General features: G+C 18.9%; 1 protein-coding gene across 5 annotated transcripts; it reads left to right on the plus strand.

Moving 5' to 3' along the window:
* The first annotated feature begins 686 nt into the window (after positions 1–686).
* On the plus strand, positions 687–13009 carry Sec24AB (Protein transport protein Sec24AB). 5 transcript variants are annotated; one of them, XM_012492814.3, is made up of 17 exons: positions 687–854; positions 1497–1643; positions 3781–3927; positions 4841–4987; positions 5294–5409; positions 5688–5790; positions 5906–6032; positions 6187–6296; positions 6603–6834; positions 6944–7101; positions 7854–8079; positions 8289–8618; positions 8882–8992; positions 9967–10139; positions 11155–11490; positions 11617–11720; positions 12076–13009. In XM_012492814.3, the coding sequence occupies exons 2-17, from the start codon at positions 1521–1523 to the stop codon at positions 12185–12187; spliced, it is 2655 nt and encodes an 884-aa protein (XP_012348268.1). In that variant the 5' UTR covers positions 687–854; positions 1497–1520; the 3' UTR covers positions 12188–13009. The 5 variants fall into 5 exon arrangements, with proteins under 5 accessions (XP_012348268.1, XP_031775423.1, XP_012348270.1 ...); XM_031919563.2 differs by lacking the exon at positions 3781–3927; XM_012492816.3 differs by lacking the exons at positions 687–854; positions 1497–1643 and adding an exon at positions 2895–2947.
* Positions 13010–14000: the final 991 nt, after the last annotated feature.

A 14000-nucleotide genomic window follows, 5' to 3' on the forward strand; every position in this document is an offset into this window, starting at 1 on the left:
TAGTTTCAATATATTAGTCTATATCTGCAGAATACATCGATTTTTTCAAAACATTGATAAGTTGTTTTCATTGTTATATATAATGTATTATTATAATTATATACAGTATATAACTATAATACATATAATATAGTACATATTGCACTAATTCGTACAGTAAAAATGCAATAAAAATGATTGCAAATATCAAAATCAATAAACTGTGCAAAAATTTAATTGATTATTTCTACTTTATTCGTTGTAATAAAAGAGATTAATTATAATTATAAATAAAAGAGAGTAATTATATTAATCTATGAAATATATATTAATGTAACGATAATAAATTTCATTTTAATATTTAATATATTTTCGAATATAATTTTTTTGCAATTATAATAATCATATGTACTTGAGATACAATAAATATAAATCGATAAAATGAAAGTATTAAAAAATGATTTAAAATATAATGATAAAATGTTTGAACATATAAATATATAAAATAAAGTAAAATATTTCGAAAAATATTAAATATTTTTATGATTTTTAACACTTTTTTTATGATTGATATATATATATAATCTTTATAGAATTTGCAAAGTAATTATGTATATGTAAATACATATCCCTAATAAATTAATTATTTTAATTATACAAGTACATAAATAATATATAATAGTTTGTGATCAGTCCACTAATTAAAAAAGGCGCCACAATCTGAGTTGCCACGTAATGTTGTGTGTCGCGTCGATGAGGTACATTTTCGAGGATAATAAACTACGAATTATTCTGTAAAAAGTGTAATGTACATTTCATTGTGCAGTGTCGAATAAAGTTTTTATCACATATTGTGTGTTAATCTCGTCCAAAAGGTGAGAAATTTTTTTTATTATTGAAAAGATAAATAAAAAAATAGACTTAACGATATTTTTACTTGAATTTGACGTTTTAACCTTTTTGGATTTCTTTTTAGTCTTTTAATATTTGTACGATTAATTAATTAAATTAGTTTTTTGAAAATCAATATTAATATATATCAATATAATTACATTTAATTTTGAAATATATATATATATATATATACATTATTTTTCAATTATTGATAACTATTCAATTATTGATAATATTCAAATAGTTTTTAATAATTAATAAAGAATATTAAGAATATTTTTATTTATTATATTACATTAATAAAGAATATATATTGTATTTTTAAATTGAAATTTTTTTATATTTTAAAGATATTTTTTTATAAATATCATTTAATAAAATAATAAAAATAAAATATATTTAATATATATTATTAAATATATAATTAAATGTGTTATATATAATGTTTTTATTTATTTTTTTTTATTAGTTTATACATACTTCTTATTTTTATTTATTTATTATTTTTTATTTATAATATTGATCTCATTTTCATATATTCTAAAATTTGTCTAAAATTATAATTAGAAAAAATATTCATTTAATATTGTTTTATTATTGGTTATTTAATCATTTTTTTTTAGTATCTAAGTCAGCTACCAAATCCAATGAGTATGCCACCAGATTCAATGAATAAACGATATTCAGAATCATATTCCGATCAAATGAATCATATAAATAATCAAATGAATATGATGTCTACAACACAACTTGGTTATAATAAATTATGGGTAAGTAATAGATACGAATATTTTAAAACAATTTTATATTTTTTATAAAATTATGGATTTTATAATTATATATTAATGTAATTTATGATATTAAATTAAAGTTTGTCCTAAAAATTAATATATTTTATATATTGTCTTTTATATAATAATTCAAATGAATCACATTTATCATAATATTATAATTTATATAAAATATATATATATATATATATATTTTTTCGAAGTTTTATAAAAATTTCTTATTAAAGCTTGAGTTATTATAGTTTCTCAAAAATTAAAATTTAACATAATTAAAGTAACATTGTTTAATATAAAAATTATGATTATTTGTGTTAATGATTTTTTATGTTAAGTTTAATTTAATTTAATTATTATTATAAATTTCTCATTGTTAAAAATGATCAAATTGATATAAATATGGAATATTTATATATTTATGAGATTTTGAAAAGACAATTTTTTGAGAGACCAAAACAAATACAAAAGTTGATATATAAATATATCAATTAAAGCTTACTTATTAGTTAAATAGATTACAGATATTTATGTAAAATTTGAATTTATAAAAACATACAAAATGCACATAACAAAAAGATACAAAATATTTAAGTTATACATTATTATATTTGAAAAATAAAAAAATCTTTAAAAATTAAAATCTTTATTCTTTAATTATATGTATAACAATTTAATTTGCAGAAAAATCTGTTTACAAGCAATTTATATTAGATAAAACGAAACAGAAACAGAATAATTTTATTCTATCTCCATTTATTTATTTAATGCAAATTAAAATTGCTTATAATTTAATTATAAATAAGTTTTTTTTCAATCTTTTTTGTATATTAATTTTTGTATTATTGCATTGTTTTATTAATAAATTATGATAAATAATAGAAAAATTAGAAAATTTATTATAAAAAATTTATTATAAGAAAAAATTATTGAATTACAATCTGTTTATCTATTTATAATTATGAAGTATATTTATTTTTATTTTTACTTTTTTTTATTTAATTTTTACTTAATTTTATGTGTTCAGTTATTTGCATTAATATTCTGATATTTTAATATGCGAAAGATTATTGTTATATATATTTGCTATAGATATAATGAATTGATCTTTTTTAAATATTTCTGTAATAAATAGAAAAATTTAAAAATTTAATCCATATAATATATAATAAAATACATATACTTAAGCATTAAATATATATATTGTGATTTCAAATATGTGATTCGCGATCATATTTTTGTTCGAAAATGGCGCTTGAATTAACTGAACTGCCACGTAATGTTGTATAGTACGTCGATGAAGTGTATTTTTTTCAATAATAAATGTAGATTTATTACTGTGAATTACTGAAAAATACAATGTGTATTGTGTATTTTAAATTTTTCTTCATATTTGTGTGATAAACACAATATGAAGAAAACATTTTATTTAAAAAGTGAAAAATTTTTTCCATGTTAAAAAAGTCCAAGAAAATTTTGGGTTTCATAATAAAAACTTTTATTTTTGTTTTTTCTTGATTTGTTTTTATCTTTGATAAATCATTAATTAAATTTGAAATTTAATTAAATTAATCTTTGAATATTGATAATTAATTAGTTTTTTTTATATTGAAATACATAAGTATGTCAATAACTTTATTTTTTCAATTATTAAAAACTGTTTGGTAATTTATAGAGAATATTATTTAATTTTATTTTTAAATCAATTTTATCCGATTTTTTTATTAAATTTTTATTAATTATTTTGGAGATATTTTTTAAATATTGCATTTAATAAAAGATTATAAAAGAAAAATTTAATATCTTTGTTCATTTTTGTAAATATTAAATGTATGTATATAATTTCAATTTTAATTTATATATATTTTTTATATTATTATATATATTATTTATATTAATAATTTATATTATTTATATTTATTCTCTCAATTTTTTTACTTATAAAATTTATCATATTATAATTATTTAAATTTCAGATTTATATTGCAATAATTTTTTTATATTTATTTTTGTATTTTTGTATAATTTAAAGTTTTATTTTTATAATTAAAATTATAATCAATATGTAATATAAATTGTAAATAAATATAATTAAAAAAGAATATTGAATCTTTGCTTTCAGTATCCAAGTCAACCATCAAATCCAATGAGTATGCCACCAGATTCAGTAAATAAACGTTATACAGAATCATATTCAGATCAAATAAATCATGTAAATAATCAAATGAATATGATGTCAGCACCACAAATTGGGTGTAATAAATTATGGGTAAATAATAAATATAAAAAAAAATATTTTTAAAGCAATTTTTTAACTTATATCAAAATTATAGACATATTTAATTTTTATATTTTATAAAATTATTGATTTAAGCATTTAAAATGCAAAACATTATATGATTTTTTATATTCTTATTATTCCAATAATTTTTTATTAAATTTGATAATTATTATAGATTTTTATTATTATTAAAAAAGTGATAAATATAAATTAATAATATAATATAAAAGAGTCTTGCAATTAAAATACAACTTTATTGATAGTTAATTAATATTTAATATATTATGAAATAATAATAAGATTTTGTAATTTTTAATATTTTTTAAAAAATTAAAACATTTTGTTGATTAAATATCTTCATTATAAATATTTTTTAATGTATTTTTATTAAAAAAAAATTACAAAAAAAACAATGTTGTAAAAAATAACATTAATATTATATAGAAAATCAGTTTTGAAAATTAATTTTAGTATTTATTGTAAATAATATTAACTTATTGCGATATATATTGTGAATTATATTTATATTAGAAATTGATTAAATACAATATAATCATATTTTATGACTAATTGTGATATTAATATAATAGTAAATATATAGATCATAAATTTTAATAGTTTTAATTGATTATATTAAAATAATAATTGATTGATTCATTTATTTATTCATTTATTTAATATTATTACTTGTTTTCTTTTTTTTATTTTTCATTAGTAATATCTCAAAGATAAGGAAAGATAAAATGAATTTTTAATAATTAATACTTTTATTTTATTAAAAAATTAAAAAAAAATATCTGTAAAAAAGTAAATAGAATATGTAATATTTTTATATTGTTTGGTTGTAATTATAGAGAGATTTAGAAATTTTAGAAATTTTAGAATGTTTGATCTTTTTTAGTATCCAGGTCAGCAACCAAATTCGATGAATATGCCACCAGATTCATTGAATAAACGATATCCAGAATCATATCCTGATCAAATAAATCATTTAAACAATCAAATGAATATGATGTCTGTTACCCAACTTGGCTATAATAAATTGTGGGTAAGTATGATATTCATTTTATTTATGTAAAAAAGTTTGATAATTTAAAAATTTTTAATTTATTTCTTTATAATTTGTTGAATATTATATATTATTTTAAAATAATTTCATTATGTTTTTATAACTTAATACATAAATTTTATATAATTTAATAAAAATCAAATTTATTTAATTAGTATTTAACAATTAATTATTATTATTGTTCTTGTTGTTATTGTTATTATTATTATTATTATTATTATTACTATTATTATTCTTTTATTATTATTCTTATTTAAGTAACATTATAAATTTATTTTGTCTTAGGGAATGGAGACTATTGATCTTTTACAATGTCGAAATGTTCTACCTATAGAAAAAGTAGAGTCACCAAAAATTAAACTCCATCAAGAGTTTTTAGACAGTGTCAATTGTAGTTCAGAGTAAGTATTTTTTAAATAAAGAATATTGTAAAGTTTAAGATTTATAATATTAAATAATAATTATAAAATATAATAATATTATTATATATATTAAATAAGTTCATTAAACAAAAAGTATAGCATTGTTATATAACATATTAAATTAATTAATTGTTTAATTATAATTAATTTATTATTGTTCATAATTTATGTAAATTATTTAATTTATTATTGCAATATTGATTATTTTTTTATTTTCTAAGTTTTAGTTTTAATGATTTTGTAATTTTTTTTTTTAGTATTTTCCGCTGCACACTTACAAAGATTCCTGTATCAAATTCTTTGCTGCAGAAATCTAGATTGCCTTTAGGAGTTTTAATACATCCTTTCAAAGATTTAAATGTAAGTAAAACATTTTCTCTTAAATATGAATATTTGAAATAGTAATTGTGAAATATAATATATTTGTATTTTTGTATAGCCTAATTTATTAATAACTATATTATTATACTTTCAGCATTTACCAGTAATACAATGTAGTACAATAGTTCGTTGTCATGCTTGCAGAACATATATTAATCCGTTTGTATATTTCAATGATTCAAAAAGATGGAAATGTAATCTTTGTTATAGAATAAACGAATGTAAATATAATTTTTTTATATTTTCAATTTGCATATATATATATATATATATATGAATATTTAATTAGTTTTTTTAATATATATTTTATATAAAATTATAATTATATGAATGTGTAAAATAAAAAAAAGTTTTATATTAATAATATTTTTACAGTGCCAGAAGAATTTCAATTTGATCCTGTAACAAAATCATATGGAGATCCATCAAGAAGACCAGAAGTAAAAACTAGTACTATTGAATTTATTGCATCTAGTGAATATATGGTAAGATATTAATATATTTAAAAGTGTATTAATATATAGTGAAAGTAATAAATAAAAAATAAAATTTGTAAAACATAAAAAAGTTAAAAAAACATTTTAAATATATTTAAATATATTGCATAGGAATTAAAATTCTTATTATATTATAATTATAACAATTATTAATAAAAATTATAATAAATTACTATTGTTTATTAAAAGTATTTTAAATTAGTAAATATTTCTTTTAAAAATCATTAAGATTTATCAATCGAAATGAAAAATTAAAAGTATTTAAAAATAAATAAAATAATAAATATTTTTAAGCTACGTCCACCACAGCCAGCTGTGTACTTGTTTGTTTTGGACGTTTCGAGATTAGCAGTAGAAAGTGGTTACTTGAACACAGTCTGCAACGTAATTTCAGAAGAATTATCAAGACTGCCAGGTGATAGTAGAACACAAATAGGATTTTTAGCAGTAGATTCTGCCATACATTTCTTTGGCATACCTGACAATGTATCACAACCTCAGGAAATGATTATGCTTGATATCGATGGTAAAATTATGTTCATTTTTTAACTTTACATGTTACATTTTAATAATTAATAATAAAATTATTTACATATTATTTTTAATATATTTAATCATAAAAAATATTTATATAGATGTATTTCTTCCATGCCCGGAGAATTTAATTGTCAATTTGAAAGAACGAGAAGAATTAGTAAGAGATTTATTAACTCAATTACCCATAAAATTTCAAGGAACTCATGATACAAATAGTGCATTGGGTGCAGCTCTGCAAGCTGCATATAAACTTATGGTACGTAAAAAATATAATTATTTTATGACGCTATGGCAGAGTGAAATATGAAAAAAAAGATAGAAAAGAAAATATGGATTTATCAGTAGACTCTTTAGTTTTAGATTTATTGTCAAATGTTTTAAGATATCAGGAAAGAATAGTTTGAAATATATCTAAAATTAATGCAAATGAATAATATATAATAATGGAATGATGTTTAAACTTTTATCCTTCTATTTGCCTTTAATGCAAATAGAAAATATTGCTGCAATTTATTCCGAGAAATATATTTTGGATCAATTATATTAATTTGGATAAATTATATTTTGGATCAGTACTAGTTTAGCAGTTGCATAGGCAGAATGGCAAGCAATCACAGATAATGAGTAATCAAATACTATAATATATTTATAATATAATATAAATAATATAGCAATAATATAAATAATAATATAAATAATATAGTAGAATTGATTCTAATAAAGTTTGAAATATTAAACTTACTTTTTTATATTTACTACCTATGATGAAAATAATCTGAATAGCATTGTTCTAGATTCTTAAACAAGTTAAATCTATAAATAGATCAGATATATATGAGTTTTAATATTTTAAAGAAAACATTACAATAAAATAACATTACAATAAAAATAAAAATAAAAATAAAAATGACAACAATATAAATTTATTGTAATTATTGTAAGAAAATATATTGTTAAGAAAAAGAGAAAAGATATATAAAAAATAAATGAAATAATATTTTATTTTAGTCACCAACTGGTGGACGTGTAACCGTCTTCCAAACTTGCTTACCAAATCTAGGACCAGGTTTATTGCAAGCAAGAGAAGATCCAAATAACAGAGCAAGTAAAGATGTACCGCATTTAAATCCAGTTACAGATTTTTACAAAAGATTAGCACTAGATTGCAGTGGACAACAAATTGCAGTCGATTTATTTTTGTTAAATTGTCAATATTGTGATTTATCTACTATTTGTACGTATTAGTTTAAGTTATTGTTTTTATTTTTTAAAATACACTTACGCGCGCGATGATAATATTTATCAAAAAATATAATAATTATTTAAATTTAAATTATTTAAATTTATTTATTTAAATCAATATTGTCATTAATATATAAACATGAAAATATATTTAAATATATTAAATATATAATTTTATTATTATAACATATTGCATTTTAGCGGGTATGTGTAAATTTTCTGGAGGTTGCATATATCATCTTCCATTATTCCGCGCTTCGAAACCACAGCATGTAGAGACACTTGACAGAATATTGAGGCGTTATCTTACTAGAAAAATCGGTTTCGAAGCAGTGATGAGAATACGATGCACACGAGGATTGAGCATTCATACTTTTCATGGAAATTTCTTCGTGCGATCAACTGATCTTCTTAGTTTGCCTAATGTTAATCCAGATGCTGGTTTTGGAATGCAAATCTCCATAGAAGAAAATCTTTCAGATGTACAAAATGTTTGTTTTCAAGCAGCTTTGCTTTATACATCAAGTAAAGGTAAATATATCTTTGTATCATTATTTGAATAGTTTTATTAGTTTTTTTTAATAATTATAACAAGGATTTAAAAAATAAAAAAAATTTTTAAAGAATATTATGCATGATATTTATATTATTTCGTTTAATCTAAAATATGTATTAGCATTTTAAATATTAAAATGTAATTATACATATAATAAATATGTATACATATATATATATATATATTTTTTAATTTTAGTTTTAATAATTTTAATCATTTTAATTTAAAATATATATAGGTGAAAGAAGAATTAGAGTACACACATTGTGCCTACCAGTAGTATCTACTTTGTCTGATGTTCTTCATTCTGCTGATCAACAATGCATAGTAGGCCTACTTTCTAAAATGGGTAAGATTTTTTTTTTTTTGATATCTATCTAATATTTGTTCATTTTCTCTTTTTTCCATCCATTTTTTCATGTTCAATCCTAATAATTTTTTGATTTTCTTATTTAATGTTCTTTTCTAATTATTCTGGTGTAAGTTATACATTATATATATTACAGTCTTGTATATTTTTTATATTTTTATTTTGATTAATATTTTTTTTTTTTTTTGAAATTTATTTATGTTTTTTTCACAAATAAAATATCTTCACAACTTTTTGATTTTATTGCCTCTTATTTTCTATTTCAACTAATTATATTTTTTGTTCTTATTCTTTCCTTTATTTTTCTTAGATATTTATGAATTTTATTCTTTTTCTTCTTATTTTAATTTTATCTTTTTTTGTCTAATACAATATATTCAGAAATATTTATTATTAAAATAAAAAAAAAATATTATTGTGTAAAAGTTAAATAAAATGTAAATCTCATTAATTATTTTTGGTAGATTTAATATATTAAAATATTATATTTACAAGATTAATATTGCATATTAGTAAGAAGAAAATACATAAAAGAGAGAATAACTTTTTTTGTTTCTGTTTTGGATTCAAATTTTTAAGTTTCACATAGTATTTAGAAATATATTTTTTATTTAAATATTCTTTATTATATTATTTTGTCTAATCTAAAATGTGTATTAGAATTTTAAATATTAAAATATAATTATATATATGATAAATAAAATATATATGTATATATACATATATAGGAAGAGATATATAAGTCTAATTCAGTAACAATCATAAATTTAAATATAATTATTGACATAAAGTTTTTGAACAACAACTTATTTTGAGTAATTTATATTTTAATAAATTTTTCTTTAAATTTTCTTTCTTCAATTTCTTAAATTCGTTTAATTAATTATATTTGCTTTCTTTGTGTCGTTTTTAATGTTTAATGCTTATAATCGTGTCTGGTTATATATTTATAGCTGTAGACAGATCTCAGCAGTCCTCTATATCTGATGCAAGAGATGCTCTAATAAATGTGGCCATAGATGTTTTATCAGCCTATAAATTGTCTCAATCAGCTACCTCTGGTGGACTTCTTGCTCCAGCAAGTTTAAAGCTATTACCCCTTTACATTATTGCTTTACTCAAATGTGTAAGTATTAATTAAAAAACCAATTTTCATGTCATTATATTTATGTAGAATTATACAATTTTAATATATATTCTTTGCATATTATATAAATCATGTTATAATAATAATTTAAAAATAATTTAAATTTTCCAGTATTTAAATTTATTTTTTGATCAGCATCTATTGGATAATTGTAAACATATTAGACCATTTTATATAATCTTAAGATAGAAGAAAGTATATTAAATTTTGTAGTTTTGATTATTTAAAAAAAATATTATCTTTTCATTTTTTTCATTTTTGAATAAAAATGTTTATTATATTTATTATTATATACATTTTTTATAATAAAAAGTTAAAAAATTGAAATAATTATGCGTGCGTGCGTGTGTGCGTGCGTGCGTGCGTGCGTGCGTGTGTGGGTGGGTGCGTGCGTGCGTGTGTGGGTGGGTGCGTGCGTGCGGTGTGTGTAAAATATATTTATCTCAATATTATAATATATAAAAAAGATAAATATAAATTATGATGAGAAAATATATTTAAAATAATTTAATATAATAAAGTATATTATATCTGCTTTTCTCGTAATATCTTATTTTTATATATATTTATTTAACATATATATATATATATATTACTCAAATGTGTAAGTATTAATTAAAAAACCATATATATATATATATATAATCGCACAATTTTATAAAATATATTTTGTGATATATTTTTTAATAAGCTAAAGATTTTTGTAAATTCCGCTTTTAAAAGTGTTGTGTAAGAGAAATTCTGTGAGAATTATCCATAAAAATTGTTGGTTAATGTTATTTAAAATAAAATATATTAATATTTTCCACATATGCGAATTTATTACAAAAAATTTTTTTCAAATTTATGATTGATAATATTTCAATGTATTATGTAATATATAATCATTATCATAATCATAATAATTATCATTGTTATTATTTTTTTAATATCCTAAATAAAAAATTAATTTAATATTTTTAAATAAAAATAAAAAATAAAAATATCTTTTCAGGTTGCTTTCAGATCAGGAACAAGTACGAGACTCGATGATCGAGTGTTTGCTATGTGTCAGTTAAAAACTATACCGCTGTTTCAATTAATCCAAATGATTTATCCAGATCTTTATCCTATTCATGCACTTGAAGATCGAAATGCGAAAGATATCGATGGTAAATTATGCCCACAACCACCTAGATTGCATCTTTCTGCTGAAAAACTTGACTCTAGAGGTGCTTTTCTAATGGATACTGGAGATCAGATATTTATTCTAATCGGCAAAAATATTCATCCTTCGTTTTGTTGTAATGTGCTTGGAGTTTCTGCTTTTCCATCAATACCAGAAGAATTCGTAAGCTCATATTTATATAATTGCGTAATTGATCGACGAGTGAATTAAATTATATAATTTATTCTTAATAAATGCTATTTAATTTAATTCATTAGTGAAACTAAAAAAGAAATATTTTTTTTTCAGTATGAATTACCAGAAATTGAAACAACAGAAAGCGAAAGGTTACGAAACTTCGTATTTAGTTTGCAAGAAGAGAAACCTTATCCAGCTTCTATACAAATTATTCGGTGAGTTTTTTATTTTTATGTATAGAAAAGAATTATATTTTAAATAAAATGTTTCAAAATATAGTAAAAAATATATGAAATATTCAATAAAAAATTGTTAATATTTTAAATTGTTATAATTATATATAAAAAGAAAAAATCATGACACCAAAGATATTAAATCATATAACAATTAACCTAATCTCATTGTAAAGAATGAAATTTATTCATAATCCTGAATTTCTTTTTTTCGAAGATGTTTTAATATGATGTAGTATATAAAAAAATAAAAATTTCTTCTTAAAAATTTAATTTGCTGAGATTAATTAATCGAAATTATTTATTTAATAAAAAATTTTAAATTTTTAATTTTCAGGGATGACAGTCATTTTAGGACACTTTTTGTTGAGCGATTAATCGAAGATCGTTTTGAAAATTCTTTGAGTTATTATGAATTTTTGCAACATCTTAAGACTCAAGTGAAATAATAATAGAAGAAATAATTTTGGGATTAATAAATACGGAAAGTATATAACAAACAAATCTTAACATGCAAAAGTCATTGTTACAGTGAAAGTGTTTAGCAATTGTGAACTGTGTTCAAAAAATATGAACTTTTTGAAAACAATTGTTTGATCAATTAATTAGAATGAAATATTTAGAGATATAAAAAAATCATATATATATATGTACATACATGTATATATATATATATATATATATATATATATATATATATATGTATGTATGTATAATATATATAATATATATAATATATACACATTTTTGTGTATACATACAGATATATGTATGTATATTGAAAATTATATGTATGTACATATATATATATATATATGAATACATATGCGTTTTGTAGGAATGAATGTTATTTTTATTTTAAAAAACATTGAAGCATTTAAATTCAACTGTAATTATTATTTTATTATCACTATAATAATAACATAATAATTGTTGTTATGTTTTTTTCTTGTAATCTTTTTGAGCTAGTTAAATAAATTTGAATTGTGTTTTTATATTTTTGTTTTGTTGCTAGAATTTGTAATTATTTGATTTTGTTATATCTTTCTCTTTGAAGAACTGCCAGAAATTTTTAATTTCAAATCTTCTTTTCAATTATTTTGCTTTACATAATGCATATTTAAAATGTAATATCTTGTTTGAAAATGATCAGCTTGGATAAATAACTAGCTACAAAAAGTTTTCTTTTTGGCCGAAATGATTTTGTAAATAACTGTTATATATTTTACGTATACTGGAACAAAAATTTTATAATAAATTATGAATTATGATTTATCTTTTAACTGCGTAACATAATACCTAATTTTTATATCATTTACACGCGCGCACACACATACAATATTTAAATTAACTGGGAAACGTTAAATATCTTATAAAGAATGATATAAAATGATACATATTCTTACAAAAATATTCGTTATAAAGAGATATATGGAATTATGTGTGGAATTAATAATTTTTCTGCGCAGGCACGCATATAAAAATTAATTTATCTTTTTAAATGTAATTTTCGTACAAAAGAAAAATTAAATTATTTATATTGAAAAATCATATAGTTATTTTTTTAAAATCATTTCAGAAGATAACTTTTAAAAAAATTTATTTTTATAAAACACAAAATAAATAGAGATTATTATGCATGATTTTATAATAAATTTTACAAATTTCAAATTGAAATATAATTTCAACTAATGATTTTTTAAATAAAGAATAAATTGCAACGATTAATGTATTAAATATTATATAATTTTATTTAAAGTAATAAAATTTATCTTCATTTAATCTTTATACATTTAGAAAAATTATTGATATCACATAATATATTTCTTTGTGCTAAGCAACTTTTGAAAGATATTTTATTTTTTTCAGTTAAACGAAACTGACATACACACACATACACATATACATGATGATTTTATAAGGTATGATGTATCCAAGAAAGAAGAAATTTATGTAACAGAAATAAAATGAGTTTTACTATTAATTTTTTTTTAAATTTTCTCTTATTTTTTTAATAGTAAGTTAGTAATAGTATGTTTATAATATTTTATTTCTGTTATATTTGTTTTTAAGTGAAAAAATAAAAATTGTTTTTAGTAAGATTGTTTTCATATTAATAATTATATTTTTTTTTTCCAATAAATTTTTCGAATGATTAAAGTTTTTTCATCTATATTTTTACACATATACGTAAAAATTTTAAACAGTTATGTGACAAATATTATAATTATTCTTAAGATAAAAACTATATTTAATAATGAT

This window comes from Apis florea, unplaced genomic scaffold (genome assembly GCF_048593485.1).
Source record: "Apis florea isolate Af1SG1 unplaced genomic scaffold, ASM4859348v1 contig_2272_pilon, whole genome shotgun sequence".
NCBI lineage: Eukaryota > Metazoa > Arthropoda > Insecta > Hymenoptera > Apidae > Apis > Apis florea.

Bases quoted from the DNA above. Each gene is read 5' to 3' on its own strand.
- Sec24AB (XM_012492814.3), top strand. From the start codon at position 1,521: ATGAGTATGCCACCAGATTCAATGAATAAACGATATTCAGAATCATAT. The intron at 8,080-8,288 runs GTACGTATTAGT...ATTGCATTTTAG, and splicing joins TTGTGATTTATCTACTATTT to CGGGTATGTGTAAATTTTCT. The intron at 8,993-9,966 runs GTAAGATTTTTT...ATATATTTATAG, and splicing joins AGGCCTACTTTCTAAAATGG to CTGTAGACAGATCTCAGCAG.